Raw genomic sequence first — 17,678 nt, forward strand, 5'->3', positions numbered from 1 at the left:
TTGTACGTGTCAAAAAAAAGAAAAAAGAAATGCTTCTGGGCTCCAGGATGAACCTGAATAAGTAACAAATGTCAGGAAAACAGGAAGTCGGTACTTCCTTGGTTCTGTTTGTCTTCTGCCTCTCTCATTAGAATGCAATCTCTTGCCGGGCAAGGACTTTGTTTATTGTACATTTTTTATTTTTGTGAATTGATTTCTTCACCTCTATATTCCTAGTACCTTAAACAAGTGTTCAGAGTGTGAGTGAATTCACATTGAGTCCATTCGTGGAACACTTTCTTATTTAAATTAGCAGAAGCAATAGCAACTTTGAAACCTTAAATCTTGGTGGCCTTCTTTAGTGGTTGACATTGAGTGGCTGCTCTGTGGCTTTATCCTCAGCTGGTTGTCAAGGTGCACATGAATGATAACAGCACGAAGTCGCTGATGGTGGATGAGCGGCAATTGGCCCGAGACGTTCTAGACAACCTTTTTGAGAAAACCCATTGTGACTGCAGTGTAGACTGGTGTCTTTATGAAATATACCCAGAACTACAAATTGGTAAGTCCCAAAAATCTTTGTGTTTGCTTTAATATGGGTTTTTGTCTATTCAGAAGAGTTTGATTGAAGGGCATCAAGACTTCCAACACATCACTTCCCTTCTGCCAGATTCAGTTCTTGTCTCTTCATTTCTTATTGGGGAAGAAATGAAGAGGCAAAATTATAGCAGGTGGCCAGACCTCGGGGAATGTAAGCATTATTACTGTCACTTCTCTAATGGCTCATAAGGGAAAGAAAGTGACAGGACATTACTTCATATTACATGCTTATAAGCTGAGCAGATTATGGGTATCTGTCTGCTAATGTTTCTTTAGAGTTCCCTTTTTTAACTATAGTTTAATTCTGCTTCACATCACTGTCCATTTCCCCTTTCTCCCTCCCACTCACCTAATGTCTGATACTTTGTCTAGTTGGAGAGGCTCTCCCCCAAAGAGCAAAGTAGTGTTGATAGAAATTGATCTAGCCCTAACCAGTTTGGCTCAGTGGATGGATCATTGGCTTGCGGACTGAAGGGTCCCAGGTTCGATTCCGGTCAGGGGCATGTACCTTGGTTACGGGCACATCCCCAGTGGGGGGTGTGCAAGAGGCAGCTGATCGATGTTTCTCTCTCATCGATGTTTCTAACTCTTTATCTCTCTCCCTTCCTCTCTATAAAAAATCAATAAAATATATATTTTTTTAAAAATAAATTGATCTAGTTTAAAAAAAGAAGAAAGAAAATTAAAGAAATACTGTTACTTCTCATTCTCAATGCCACTAACAGAGCAATTATCTCCCTGGAGAACTTGGTGGCATAGAGAATTTCCTGTTTTAGAAGCTGTCAGAGACAGCAGGAGCCCTGCATGAGCTCTGGTGCTCTGGAGATCTGAGTATGATTCAATTGTTGGCGGTGGGGCAGATGGAGAAGCCATGAGAAGTTGTGGGTGTATAAGAATGAGTCTTTATTGCAGAAGCCAGTGGGCCACATAGCCGTCAGGTAAAACAGTTCCTTACAGCAAAGTCCATTCAGGCAGGCAACTGACACTGGCTGGTTAACATGTACATCTTTCCCACAAAAGCAGCATTAGTCTCTGTACCCACAGCTATTATCTGAGCAGCTGCACGCTGCCCCCTAGACTCACCGCCTCACATCATAGTGGTACCTGAGCTCTCTGGCTCAGCAGCTTCTCCTGTCTCCCCTGCCCAGCACACTGGCTACTTAACATGGTAACTATATCTGAGCTCTCTATGAGCTCTTAGCCTTACATCGTAGCAATACCAGCTCTCAGCTCCGTCTGAGCTCTCTTCTCTACTGCACACACAGGCTATATTCTCTGTGCTTATCACCTCTCTTTCCTGACCACTCTAACCTCGGCTCAGCTGCTCTCTCTCTAGCAGACTCCTGGTCAAAGAAGTCTAGTTGCCAACAGTGACATCAATCATTTTGGCTGCAGAAGGGCATAGTGTACTGTGTGTCCTTGTACCTGCTCATGGTATCTTGGCCTTGTGCACCCCGATTAGGCTCACGCTCAGAGCGGCCTTGGCCATTCTGATGTATTGACAACAAGGTCTCTGTGCTCCCATTGGCCTTGACTATCCAGGGACCCTGGTGTGGTTCCCACAGAAGCTTTTAGTGAAATTTTTTTCTGGAGGAAATGGCCTACACTGAAAGAACCTCTTGAAGTTTTCTTCAACTCTGAGTCAAGTACAAAAGTGAAAGCCTTCCTGTATGTTTAGGTTTGGTTCCCATATTCATGTATTGTTTTAAGAGTTTAAGGAATGATGTTTTAGAGTGCTTATCTCATATCTCACAGTTGTTTAAACCAATTATTGCCTAATTTTCCTCCTTTCAGAGAGAATATTTACCTCTACCTGAAACTATTTACAGTCAAAAATGCTAATATGGAAAAATGCAATGGCTGACCATTATTTCTATAGTGTAGGTTCAACTGCCATGTTTTTTATGGAAAATAAGTTGAAGATCTGACACACTAAAGAGAAACTTAGCAGGAATGTTACAATGTGATATCATCTAAGAAATAGAAGTTCTTAAAAACCTGTGTGAAGTATGAGGCATTGTGCTTAACTCAATACTGTCTTGTTTTTCTTATTTCATCAGAAAGGTTTTTTGAAGACCATGAAAACGTTGTTGAAGTCTTATCAGACTGGACAAGAGACACAGAAAATAAAGTGGTATTTTTGAAGAAAGAGGAAAAATATGCTGTATTTAAAAACCCCCAGGTAAGATAACTTGTATATTTATAAGACATATAAAAAAATGGAGGTTTTTTAAACCTCCTGTGGACTAACCACATCATTCATTACCTCACAAAATACCACAAATGTATTCCTTTCAAAGAAGCATAAACTCAACTCCTAGGCCATATGAAAACTAAGAGCCCCTTGAGAGTCCAGAAAGAAAATAATCCATTTTGTTCTTTTGATTCATCACCCAAAACACATCAATCCATTGACTAGTCCTTCTTTTGTGTCCTTATTTCTCTTTGGCTACATTAACTCAATATACCTTTATGCACCCTGGGTCATTAATGCTTCATATTTTGAAGATACTTTCCTCTATGTTCTTCATATTTGGTGCTTATTGATCCTGTGATGACCAAAAGGCACACCTGGAAAATGCACAACTTCTTGTGCTTTAGTTCTATAGTCTACATAATAAAAAGCATTGTTTTCCATATTTGGAAAGCTTCCTTCAAGTTGTGTGTACAAGAATGTCACAGAAGTCTAGGCTTTCCCACTGTAGCCTCCAGCTGACTAATTGCATGATGGTGATTAAGTCTTTTCAGGAAAGTCAAAGAATTTCAGACACAGATGAGAGCCTTAGAGACATCAAGACACCTCTAGATATTACAGGTTAAAAAAAAAAGTCTCATTTACTATAGTCAGAATTAAAGGATACTCTGGAGCAGCTTTCTCACGGGAAAATGTTCTTTCCCCTGTGCTGTGCTTTTCTCGAGGGTCTTCCCTAGTTGTGTGGTGGCAGACTGACAACAAAGCAATTAAATACTGTTGTCTGTGACAGATAGGAAACAATAAAAGTACAAAGTCTTCAAACCATAACTGCCTTCAACACCACGCTTTAATGCCTCTGTTAGTTAGAATGCCATCTGAACTAGAAGCTTATTTCTTCCTCACATACCAGCCCAGACATAGGTTGGAAGATTTAGTAGAATGGTTCTGCCATGCTGAACATGTGACTTTCATCTCTAGGTACAAGGCTGCTTTCCACCTGGCCATTTCCAGTCTGTATAAGGGGAGGAAAGAGCCAGGGGGGTATACCACCAGACTTCTTACTGGAAAGATCTGGAAATGGCCCTTTTACTTTGCTTATATCCCATTGATCAGAACTTAGCTATGTGGTGATAGTGAACTATAAGGGAAGCTGAGAAATGTGGTCTCTACCGGAACAGCTGTTACAGGCACCTCTCACAGACACCAAAGAGGTGTTGTTGATCAGCCTCCTGAGTTAGGGGGTGGGGTTTGGGGGATGGAGAGAGCAGGAGGGAGGGTTGTCCTCTCCTCAACTCCTGTCTTCTTGTATGAATGAATTCAAACGAGTAACTCCAGATAATTGCTTTGTGTTAAATTTATTAGGAAAGTAAAACACGCACATTTATTAAAGGAGCAAAGCAAATAAATCTATCATCTGGCATAAAGTGTAGATGGGCTCTCTTGGCTAATCTGAGGAGCGAGTAGGGGGGTTGCCTTGTATATTTTTAACTATAGATTTTTAAATTCCTCTGCCAAATATCTTGGTACAGATTAATTTTCAAGATCCTCCTTTGGGATTATCTTTCAAACCCCAAGACTGCTGGGTTTTCTGTCTTTGGAGATACATTAATCATTTGCTCTCAAGTGTCCTTGGCTGGGAGAAAGTAAGGGCTTGCTATTTACAAGCTGGCTGCAGGCTGCCAAACTGCTTGGCCTTGTTTAATTTTCTTGTCTCAGTTTCCCTATTCCTCCTGCCTTGGAATTTTTATATCTTCTTGCTATCCTGTAACACAACCACATGCATAGCTAAATTTGGGGAGTTACATTTAGGGCCACCATTTGCATCACTCCTCCACATTGAGTCTATAAGAATAGTACCCAACAAGAGAACCAACATGGCAGCAGGGATGGGAGTGAGAGTAAGAATATGAGCGGGTGAGTGGGGTCGAGGGAGAGTGTCAGTGGATCTGAATGTGGGTGGGCATCTGTTGGTCAGTTGGGGAACTACAGTCAGGCTGTTTGGGTACTCCTGATGGAGGAGTTGCCGACCACTGCTGCATGCTGCTCTACTGGGCACTTTTCTCTGCTTGCGATTGGAGAGCACGCCATTGTGGAGGACCCCCAGCGTCCTCCTCAGGAGAAGACTGTGGGGAACAGCCATGTCCTAGATGACAGACAGGTGCACAAAGCCCCACTGCTGGGACCCAATACCCCCAAACACACGGGACAGTCTTAGTGACCCAGCATGCCTGAACCTTGGCCCCTGGACAACCTGCCCCCCTGCCTTGATGGGCAGCCTGCCCTGCCACCTTGGTGATCTACATGCCAGACTTCCCTGCCTCCTCAACCAACAGAGCAACTGCCTGCCCCTCTGCCTTGACCAGTGGAGTGTGAGGCCTGCCCACCCCCTGGACCAGTGGAGCACCTAGCCCTCCCCTCTCCCTTCACCAGTGGACCCCACCCCACCTTGCCTCCTCAACCACCTGAGCACCCAGCTCCCTCTCCTCACCCAGAGCCCCATACTACAAGACTGCTAAAATGGGGAGACAAAGAAACAACCCCCAAATGAAAAAAAAAAAAAATACTTAATCGCCAGAAAGGTAACTAAATGAAATGGAGGCAAGCAATTTTGTCAGATAAAGAATTCAAAATAAATGGTTAAAAGGGTGTTCAAACAACTTAGTGAGAACTATAAGCAACTTAATGGGAACTATAAGGAACTTAATGAGAATGATTCTAGCATGATAAAAAGTAGAAACAATGAATAAGAATCAAGCAGAAATTAAGAATGACATAGCTGAAATAAAGAATATCCTGGAGCCTGACGGGAATAACTCAGTGGTTGAGCATTGACCTATGAACCAGGAAATCACAGTTCATTTCCCAATCAGGGCACATGCCTGGGTTGCGGGCCCAGTCCCCAGTGTGGAGCATGCAGGAGGCAACCATTCAATTATTCTCTCTCATCATTGATGTTTCTGTCTCACTCTTCCTCTCCTTTCCTCTCTGAAATCAATAAAAATGTATTTTTTTAAAAAAGAATATCCTGGAAGGAATGAACAGTAGACTAGAAGAAGCTGAGTACTGAATAATCGAATTAGAAAGTAAGTAGGAAAAATAAAGCAAAACACCCATTCAGAGCAGCAATTGAAAAATAAATTAAAAAGCAAGAGGCAAGTAAGGGAGCTTTGGGAAAACATGAAATGTAACAACATCTGCATCATAAGATGTGAGAAAGAAGAATATGAGCAAGGAATAGAGAACCTATTTGAGAAAATAATGACAGAAAATTTCCCTGACCTGCGGAAGGAAAAAGTCACATGAGTCCAGGAAACACAGAGAGTCCCAATTAAAATGAACACAAAAAGACCCACACCTAGACACATCATAATTAAAGTGGCAAATGTTAAAAACAAAGAAAGAATCTTACAGGCTGCAAGAGAGAGACAGAGAGTTACCTACAAAGGAGCTCCCATTAGAATGTTAGCAGATTTCTCAATAGAAACACTTCAGAAGGGAGTAGCATGAAGTACACAAAGTAATCAAGACCAAGAGACTGAACCCAAGACTACTCTATCTAGCAAGGCTATCATTCAAAATGAAGGTGAAGTAAAGAGCTTCACAGACAAAACAAAAAAGTCTAAAGGAGTTTATTATCACCAAACCAACACTGCAAAAAATGCTACAGTGACTTTTATAAGAAGAAAAAAATGGAGAGGGGGGAATCAGACATAAAGAATAAAAATGGCAACAAACAAGTACCTATAAATAATAACTTTAAATGTAAATTGACTAAATGCTCCAATCAAAAGACATAGGGTGGCTGAATGGATAATAAAAGAAGACCCATATACACTGAGTGGCCAGATTATTATGATCTCTGAACACATAATAATCTGGCCACTCAGTGTATGTGTGTGTGTGTGTGTGTGTGTGTGTGTGTGTGTGTGTGTGTGTGTATTAGAGGCCAGGCCCAGTACATGAATTCATGCATGGGTGGGGTCCGGCCAGCCTGGCCAGGGGGAGGGGACATGGGCAGTTGGCCGGCCTGCCTGCTGGTCAAACTCCTGGTCGAGGGGACAATTTGCATATTAGCCTTTTATTATATAGGATATACACTGAGTGGCCAGATTACTATGCGTTCAGAGATCATAGTAATCTGGCCATTCAGTGTATATGCGGTCTACAAAAGTCCCACTCATAACAAAGGTCTTACACAGACTGATAATGAAGGGATGGAGAAAATGTTTTCCATGCAAATGGAAATGAAAAACAAAGCTGAGGTAGCAATACTCATATCTGACAAAACAGACAAAACTTTCATAATACTAAAGAGATGGATACAGCCCTAACTGGTTTGGCTCAGTGGATAGGGCATCAGCCTGCAGACTGAAGGGTCCCAGGTTTGATTCCAGTCAAGGGCATGTACCTTGGTTGCGGACACATCCCCAATAGGGGGTGTGCAGGAGGCAGGTGATCGATGTTTCTTTCTCATCGATGTTTCTAACTCTTTATCCCTCTCCTTTCCTCTCTATAAAAAAATCAATAAAATATTTTTTTTTAAAAAAAAGAGATGGATACAAAAAGAGGATATGCCCCTGGTAAACATATATGCACCCAATATAGGAGCACCCAAATATATTTTTAAAAAAAACTTCTGGAGGACCTTAAGGGAGAAATTGACAGCAATACACTCATACTAGGGGATGTTAACAACTACTGACATCACTGATGTATCTTACAGGCAAAAAATGAACAAGGAAACAGCAACTCTAAATGACATACTAGATCAGATGGATATAATTGACATTTACGAAACATTTCACCCCAAAGCTGCAGAATATACATTCTTTTCAAGTGCAGATGGGACAGTCTCAAAGATAGACCACATGTTAGGAATCAAAATATGTATCTACAAGTTCAAGAAGATTAAAATCACATCAAGTCCTTCTCAGATCACAGTGGCATAAAATAAGAAATCAACTACAATAAAAACACTCAAACACCTAGAGGCTAAATAGCATGTTATTAAACAATGAATGGGTAACCAACGAAATCAAGGAAGAAATGTTTTTTTCAAAAATTTCTTGGAAACAAATGACAATGAACACACAACCACCAAAAATCTATGCAATGCAGCAAAAGCAGTCCTGATAGGGAGGTTCATAGCACTACGGGCCTACCTCAAGAAACAAGAAAAATCTCTAATAAACTGTCTAGCACTACAACTTAAAGAATTAGAAAGAAAACAGTGAGAAAAGCCCAAAGTAAGTATAAGGAAGGAAATAGTAAAGATCAGAATGGAAACAAATGACATAGAGACTAAAAAGCCAACACAATGAACCCAAGAACTGGTTCTTTGAAAACATAAACAAGGATTTGTTGAGGTTCTGCTTCCCGGCATATGTCGACAGTTTGGCTCAAATAAACTCACAAAAATTCTTTACAGGTTTCAATGGTTTTTTACGTTAACATTACTTGGCATAGTCGCAGCAGGATTCCAAAGAAAACTCACCTGGGATCATCCCTTGGACTTGGACTCAGTGCTGGGATCCAGCAAAGGGCCCATTGAGCCCGCCGGTTCTCTACCCATTGGGTGAACGTGGGCACCTGACTGAATGGACGTCTACTCCCATCTCTGACACCCATCTCTATCTGCAGTGGAGATCAAAGACTTTTCAAAGATGAGAAGTCGCTGACCATGGAGGCATACAGCTATCCCAAGATGACGTCAACAAGGCCTATTCCTTGGAGAAAAGACAAGACAGCAGTTGGCATCATCTGCTGGAAGAAATTCCAGCTAAGGAAACATCATTTAGGGTAATTGTGATCAGAAGGCTTACCAGTAGAAAGCTGTTGGATTCCCAGTGCCAGGTTTACTCATCTACCAGGAGGCAGCTCAAGAGGACAAATCAAGCCTCTCATATTAGGAGGCTCTCCAATCATTGATAGCAAAGACTAATAAATAACTTACTGCACACCGGGTCTCTGTCATATTTGCGGTTTAAATACAAAGCACACAAGGTGAAGAAGGAGTAAGGCAGAAACTACAGCCTAGATCAAATTGTTTTGTCTTCTTGTGGGGGCTGCAGTGATCAACCTTACATGATCAGCCCAATATAAGCAAGAGTAACAAAAGGAAGGAAGAAAGAAAAGGTGATGGTAGTGATAATGCTAGTTGACAATAAACTATATGGAGATTGTGCCATCTTTAAGGGGAAAGTGGATGTTATCTGAAGCCTGAAAATCTACAACTGTGGCACCCACCGAACAGCTGCGAACCCCAGAGCACCAGTCCCCAATTGGCGCAAACACGCAGATTCAGAGGAGCTCTACACTCCACCACGAACAGGAGAGAGAGAACTACATAACCAGACACCCGGAGAAGAGAGACCATGGGGAGACAAAGAAACAGCCCACATATGAAAGAAAAGCAGGCATCACCAGAAAAGGAAGTAAACGAAATGGAGGCAAGCAACCTGCCAGATAAAGAATTCAGAGAAATGGTCATAAGGTGGCTGGAAAGAATGGAAGACAAATTCGATAATATGAGTAAGAACCAAGAGGAAATGAAGAAGAATCAAGAAGAAATGAAAAATGACATCGCTGCTGTAAAGAACTCAATAGAAAGCATCAAGAGTAGACTAGAAGAAGCAGAAGACCGCATCAGTGAGCTAGAAGACAAGGTAGGAAAAAATGCCCAAGCAGAGCACCATCTAGTAAAAAAACTTAAAAAACAGGAGGAGAGCCTAAGGGAACTTTGGGACAACATGAAACAAAACAACATCCGCATATAGGGGTGCCAGAAGGAGAGGAAACTGAGCAAGGAATAGAAACCTGATTGAAGAAATAATGACAGAAAACTTCCCTGATATAGGGAAGAAAAAACCCACACAAATCCAAGAAGTTCACAGAGTCCCAAGCAAAATGAACCCCAAAAGACTGATGCCAAGGCACATTATAATTAAATTGGCAAACACCAATGACAAAGTAAGAATATTAAAAGTGGCCAGAGAGAGACAGAAAGTTACTTACAAAGGAAACCCCATCAGACTAGCGACTGATTTCTCAACAGAAACTCATCAGGCCAAAAGGGAATGGAATGAAATATATAAAGTCATGCAAAGGAAGGGTCTGAATCCAAGAATACTGTACCCAGCAAGGCTATCAATCTGTGGGAACCCCTTTCACGTCCCGCGTGGTTCAGGGTTCCAGTTCAGGGTTCGGGTTCTGGAGAAATGAAAAGAGACTTGGAAGAGAGTTAATTTGGGAAAATGGGGGGCCAGGCGGGAGCCCACCTCTAGTGGGAGGACTACCGCTAGGCTCTGGCCTTGCTATCCCTTTTATTGAGGCTATGGGATACACCCATTACCCTTAAGCAGCTTTGGGAAACACCCATAACCCTTAAGCAGGTAATAAGCGGATTATCATATCAGTAAGGATTTAAAGATTAGATTTAATATTTTAATAACAATCCTCAGTTTATCCTGTAAATACCAGTGGCCATCATGGTGGCTGTCTAATCCGTTCTTTTAAAAGACAGTCAAATTTATATTGCAGACAAACAAAACTCTCACTAGCTGTTTCTGGTCTTTATTAGAATTGTTTATAAAAATATTGGCTTTTCATTTAGCTGAAAACCTTGATTATAATTTAAAAAGCTAATTTATTTAAGTAATTAAAGTAGGTATCTTCATTTAAAAAGCAAAGCAAATTTAGTAAATGTTTATGTCTGATTCACAAGCAGCAAATGTTGCCCCGCCTCTTAGCTTAATTAAGAATGCAGGTGGCTATGGGCTTTTTGTCATTTTAAATTCTGCTGTTGGATTATAAGAAATATTTAGTTACTTCATTTTGCCCTTCTTAGAGGACAAAACCTTCATAACATTTAAAATATATTTTATTAATTTTTATTTGATTAGGCTTTCCATGCAATTTCAAGTATATTAGATCTGTTAAATTTAAAAAGATTTCCTTTAAGAGGAGAGAATAAATTTCTTGTATTACTCCGGGCCCTTGGAGTTTTCCAAGAATCATCTCTGTTAAAGCCTTGAAATTTTAACATGGAAAAAAAAAAACCATCAAATATATATATGTCCATATATGATTTAAAGATTATAATATTTTTTATAATTATCTTAAGATATCAATTAGATTTTAAACTAGTTTTTGCATAGAAAAATTTGAATTAATCCTCTTTTTTAATTAGACCAATAATAAGCAATTTATTTTGAATTCCTATTAGAGAAAACACAACATTTTATTTTCTCAAAAATAAGTTCTTATACTTTAGACATTTAATTACCACAACTATATAATTTCTCCCAATTTAATTTGCACTTTGAACTTTTAAAGCTGGCAAGTCAAATATATTTAGTATTTCCTAGATTAATAACACTTTACCTTAAGAAAAATACAAGACATAATCAATTAATAAATTCAATTCTGTCCTCTAGGTTTTTTATGAGGCAAATTTAAACTTTACTTTTTATTTGCCAGGAGCTCTGTAATTCCCGGTTTGGTTTATTCTAATGTAAATTACCACATTTTTCAAAGATGGTTCCTGGCAGGAAACTAGATTACCTGTCTGCTGGGGGAAGGGCGTCTACCCCTTCCTCCATTAACAAAGGGCATAGCCAGTTACCTGGGCTACTTAGCTCTTTATAATTAATACATTATTTATCTATATTTCAACAATTTCTTTGAGATTTTAGAGTCAATTATAATTAAAGCATTTACTTTGGATAAATTCTATAACAGAGACAAATTTACTTATTTTCTCCTAGGCCTTAAAAGTTAATTTTTAACAAGGTTCATTAGCATTTGAAAAACTACTGTTGCTGGAATTAGCTTGAATTTCTTTCGAGCAGACTTTTTCGCCATTTTTCTTAGGAAAAAAGAACCAGTTCTGGGTTTCTCATTTTCTATAGCTTTTGCAGAGAGATTCCAGCTGAAGACAATCTAAATGTCCAAAATCGGACCATGTGCGCATTCTGTCTTACAGCTAGGTTCTCTCCCCAGGAGCACAGAAATTCCAGACACATTTCTAAATTTTTAAGACTTTTTCATGGCGAGAAAGGAAACTTTAAATTAGCATACAGGGAGAGTGGGCTTCCATATTGGATCTCCACGTGTCTCCCTTCCCCCACATCCTGCTTACTTCAGGGGAAGTTTCAGCAACAGATCTGGCCGAATTTCTTTTCATGCCTAAAAGATAGACAGATCTTAAATTTTTTCTTCCTTTTTCGCTTTCCGAAGTAATAACTAGCACCCAATTTGGCCAAGATTTGCATTTCCCTGCGAGTTCTTTTATAATTTTTAAAAGAAACCTTAAGTAATCTCATTGCAGGAGAGCAGATAGCCCTGCCCTCTCCTGCCACCTTTGAATTTCTCCACACCAGAGGTGGTTTTAGCAGTGGAGTTTCATTTCTTATTACAGATTTTAAATTCCAAATACCAATTAAGATTTTAATTTGAACAAGAAGCCACATTATTTTATAACCTAATTCTTCCCCATTAGCCTGGCTGAAAAAGACGTTCCCACCCTACTTACAGATCGCGACTCTGCAGCTAGTCCGTGGGCTTTGCGTGCGGTGAATTTTCCTCACCTTTTTCCGGTGAATTTCCCTCACCTTTTTCTGGTGAATTTCCACACCTTTTCTGGTGAATTTCCCTCACCTTTTTTCGGTGAATTTCCCTCACCTTTTTCCGGTGAATTTCCACACCTTTTTCTCGGTGTAATTTTTTTCCTTCCTTCGCTCTTAGGCGAAAAATACCTTCTCCTCCAGAAGTCCCACGTTGAAGGCGCCAGATGTGGGAACCCCTTTCACGTCCTGCATGGTTCAGGGTTCTGGTTCAGGGTTCGGGTTCTGGAGAAGGCCGCACACAAATGAAAAGAGACTTGGAAAACTATTAATTTGGGAAAATGGGAGGCCAGGCAGGAGCCCACCTCTAGTGGGAGGACTACCGCTAGGCTCTGGCCTTGCTATCCCTTTTATTGAGGCTATGGGATACACCCATTACCCTTAAGCAGCTTTGGGAAACACCCATAACCCTTAAGCAGGTAATAAGCGGATTATCATATCAGTAAGGATTTACATGATTACAAGATGGGGAAGTTGCCTCAATTACCATTGTCTCAATTAGATAGGGAGTGGTTGGCTCTGACCTTTCAGAGCTTCAAGGTTGACCAGCCTTCCAAGGTTCCTTGTCCACACCTTTCTAATTAGTGAGACAATGATCGGTTTCCGGCATCAATCAAAATTGAAGGTGAAATCAGGAGCTTCACAGACAAAAAAGGACTAAGGGAGTTTATTACCACCAAACCAGCAATGCAAGAAATGCTAAAGGGTCTGCTGTAAAAAAAAGGAATAGGAAGAGAAGAAGGAACACAGGGGTAAAGAATAAAAATGGCGACAAACAAGTACCTATCAATAATAACTTTAAATGTAAATGGATTAAATGCCCCAATCAAAAGACACAGTGTAACGGATTGGATAAGAAAACACGACCCATGTATCTGCTGTCTACAAGAAACCCACCTCAGAAAAAAAGACGCACACAGACTGAGGGTGAAGGGATGGAAAAAGGTTTTTCAGGTGAATGGAAATGAAAAAAAGCTGGGGTACCAATACCTATATCTGACAAATTAGATTTCAAAGTGAAGGACATAACAAGAGATAAGGAAGGCCACTTCATAATACTAAAGGGAGCAAGCCAACAAGAAGAAATAACTCTGGTAAACATATACGCACCCAATATAGGAGCACCTAAATACATAAAAAAACTCCTGGAGGATATCAAAGGAGAGATTGACAGCAATACAATCATAGTAGGACAATCCTCTATCACCATTGGACAAATCCTCTAAACAAAAAATCAGCAAAGAAACATCAATCCTAAATGACTCACTAGACCAGATGGAATTAATTGACATCTTCAGAACATTTCACCCCAAAGCCACAGAATATACATTCTTCTCAAGTGCACATGGGTCATTTTCAATGATAGACCATATGTTGGGTCATAGGCAAAGTCTCTTCAAATTCAAGAAGATAGAAATCATATCAAGCATCTTCTCAGATCACAGTGGCATAAAACTGGAAATCAACTACAATAAAAACAATCCAAAAAAATCAAACACATGGAGACTAAACAGCATGCTAATAAATAATGACTGGGTTACCAGAGAGATCAAGGAAGAAATAAAAAACATCATGGCAACAAATTACAATGAAAACACAACAATCCAAAATCTATAAGACACAGCGAAAGCAGTCTTGAGAGGGAAGTTCATAGCTCTACAAGCCTACTGCAAAAAACAAGAAACAATGGTAATAAATTACCTAACCCTACAACTCAAAGAGTTAGAAAGAGAGCAACAAAAAAAGCCCAGTGTAAGCAGAAGGAAGGAAATAATAAAGATCAGAGTGGAGACAAACCACATTGAGACCAAAAAAACAATACAAAGATCAACAAAACCAAGAACTGGTTCTTTGAAAGGATAAACAAGATTGATGAACCTCTAGCCAGGCTCACCAAGAAGCAAAGAGAGAGGACCCAAATAAACAAAATCAGAAATGAAAGTGGAGAAATAACAACAGACCCCACCGAAATACAAAGGATTGTTTAAAAATACTATGAACAACTCTATTCCAACAAACTGGACAACCTGGAGGAAATGGACATATTACTAGAAAAATATAACCTTCCAAAACTCAATCAGGAAGAATACAAACATCTTAATAGGCCAATAACTATGGAAGAAATTGAAGCAGTCATCAAAAAGCTTCCAGCAAACAAAAGCCCGGGGCCAGATGGCTTCACAGGGGAGTTTTACCAAATATTCAAGGAAGAACTAAAACCTATCCTCCTCAGACTATTCCAAACAATTCAAGAGGAAGGAACACTTCCAAGCTCCTTCTATGAAGCTAGCATCACCCTAATACCAAAACCAGATAAAGACAACACAATGAAAGAGAATTACAGGCCAATATCCCTCATGAACATAGATGCCAAAATCCTCAACAAAATTCTAGCAAATCGGATCCAGCACACAATGGAATACTACACTGTGGTAAAAAAGGAGTTCTTACCATTTGCAACAACATGGATGGAGATGGAGAGCATTATGCTAAGCGAAATAAGCCAGGCACAGAAAGATAAATATCACATGATCTCACTCATTTGTGGAATATAATGAACAACATAAACTTATCCAGAGACAGAGAAACATCAATCACAACGTCAAACCTCAGGGAAGGTAGGGGAGGGTGGGGGTAAGGGGAAGAGATCAACCAAAGGACTTATATGCATGCATGTAAGCTTAATCAATGGACACAGACAACAGGGGGGTGGGGGCATGAATGGGAGGTAGGGGGTAATGGGGGAATAAGGACACATATGTAATACCTTAAACAATAAAGAAATTTTAAAAAAAAAACACATAAACAAGGTTGATGAACCTTTAACCAGGCTCATCAAGAAACAAATAGAGATGACCTAAATAAATAAAATCAGAAATGAAAGAGGTGAAATAATAACTGACACCACAGAAATACAAAGGATTATAAGAAAATACTATGAACAAGTATATGCCAACAAGTTGGTCAATATAGATGAAGTTAACAAATTCCTAAAAAAAAATACAATCTTCCAAAACTACCAGGAAGAATCATAAAACCTGAATAGGCCAATAACAACTGATGAAATTGAAGCAGTAATAAAAAAAGAAAACAACAACAAAGAAACAAACAAAAATCTACCAGCAAACAAAAGCACTGACCCAGATGGCTTTACAGGGAAGTTTTCACAAATATTCAAAGAACAACTAACACCTATTCCCCTCAAACTATTACAAAAAAATCCAAGAGGAGTGGACACTTTCAAACTCTTTTCATGAGACTACTATTATCCTAATTCTATAATCAAATAAATACAATACAAAGAAAGAGAATTATAGGATAATACCCCTGGTGAATATAGATGCTACAATTCTCAACAAAATATTATCAAATTGGATCCAGCAATATATTAAAAAGATCCACCATGACCAAGTGGGATTTATTCCAGGGATACAAGGTTGGTACAACATTCACAAATCAATAAATATGATGCATCACATAAACAATTTGAGAGACAAAAATCACAGGATCATATCAATAGATGCTGAAAAAGCATTCAACGAAACCCAACACCCATTTTTTTATAAAAACTCTCAGCAAAGTGGGAATAGAGGGATCATACTTCAACATTATAAAAACCATATATGACAAACCTACAGCCAACATCATACTCAATGGGCAAAAACTAAAACCATTTTCCCTAAGAACAGTAATAAGACATGATGTCCACTTTCACCATTCTTATTCAACACTAAACTCCCAGTGCATGAAATCCGTACACAGGGAGGAGAAGGGGTTCCTCAGCCCGGCCTGCGACCTCTCGCAATCCGGGACGCTGCATGCACCAGTGACCATACTTTTCATACAGGCGAAAGGCATCTTGCTGTTGTATGGGCAGCTACATTTTTTTTTTTGCCCTGATTATAAAAAGTAGTACATAACATGATCCTTCTGAGGCAGTAGTACCATTTTCCCCATTTTTTGGGTGGAAAAACTGAAGCAGAGAGAAGTTAAGTAATGGACTTTGTCACACTGTTATGTCAGAATCAGGGCTGACCACAAAATGCACAGAGTCCATGCATGTCATTGCTGCATCATCCTGTTTTTCTTTTTCATTGTTAGAGTAGCCTTGCCAGGTTTTAATTTTTAAATCTAAGAGACTGTTCCCAATATATAGGAATGCATGTTCATCCCCATGTAGAATAAACAGGATGTGGACAGTTTGGAGATTCTTCTGATGAGTTAGGATTAAGCAGCCACAGATTTCTTTTTCAAATATTGCAGAAGACACCTTCCTTGTTTAACTGTGTGTGTGATGTAGCCATTTATAAGCTATGACATAGTCACTCGCAATCTTATTTAACATAGTACTGGAAGTCCTAGCCACAGTGTTCAGACAAGAATTAAAAATAAATAGCATTCCATTTAGAAAGGAGAATGTAAAACTGTCATTATTTGCAGATAACGTGATATTGTACATAGAAAACCCTAAAGACTCCACCAAAAAGCTACTAGATTTAATAAAGGAATTCAGCAATGTAGCAGGATATATTAACACCCATATATTAACACCCATAAATCCATGGCATTTTTAGACACCAATAATGAACTTTCAGAAAGAGAAACTGAAAAACAGTCCCATTTACCATTGCAATAAAAAAATAAGATACCTTGGAATAAACTTAACCAAGGAAGTAAAAGACCTGTGTTCAGACAACTATAGGACATTTAAAAAACAAATAGAGGAAGATAGAATAAAATGTAAGAAGATACTGTGTTCATGGATTGGAAGAATTAACATCATCAAAATGTACATACTATCCAAAGCACTCTGTAGATTCAACACAATCCCTATTAAAATACCAACAGCGTATTTCACAGATCAAGAACAAATGCTCCAAAAATTTATATGGAACCAAAAAAAGACCCTGAATAGCAGCTGCAGCAATCTTGAGAAAGAACAAAGTTGGAGGGATCACAATACAAGATATCAAGTTATTTCACAAATCCATTGTAATCAAAACAGCCTGGTACTGGCACAAGAACAGGCATATAGATCAATGGAACAGAACAGAGACCCTAGAAATCAAACCAAGCCATTATGCTCAATTAATATTTGGCAAAGGAGGCAAGAGTATACAATGGAGTAAAGGCAGTCTCTTCAATAAATGGTGTTGGGATAATTGGACAGGTACATGTAAAAAAAATGAAACTAGACTGCCAACTTACACCATACACAAGAATAAACTCAAAATGGATTAAAGACTTAAATTAAGTCATGAAACCATAAAAATCCTAGAAGA

General features: G+C 39.3%; 1 protein-coding gene across 2 annotated transcripts in view; it reads left to right on the top strand.

Annotated features, from left to right (window-relative positions):
- The window catches only part of APBB1IP (amyloid beta precursor protein binding family B member 1 interacting protein), a 135,120-nt gene that overhangs the window by 75,945 nt on the left and 41,497 nt on the right, over nt 1-17,678 (top strand). For both annotated transcript variants that reach the window (XM_080641491.1, XM_080641492.1), the window contains 2 exons: nt 382-541; nt 2,640-2,761. In XM_080641491.1, coding sequence (XP_080497617.1) covers nt 382-541; nt 2,640-2,761 — 282 coding nt within the window. The remainder of the gene's footprint in view (nt 1-381; nt 542-2,639; nt 2,762-17,678) is intronic.

This window comes from Plecotus auritus, assembly GCF_963455305.1.
Source record: "Plecotus auritus genome assembly, chromosome: 1".
NCBI classification, from domain to species: Eukaryota; Metazoa; Chordata; class Mammalia; order Chiroptera; family Vespertilionidae; genus Plecotus; species Plecotus auritus.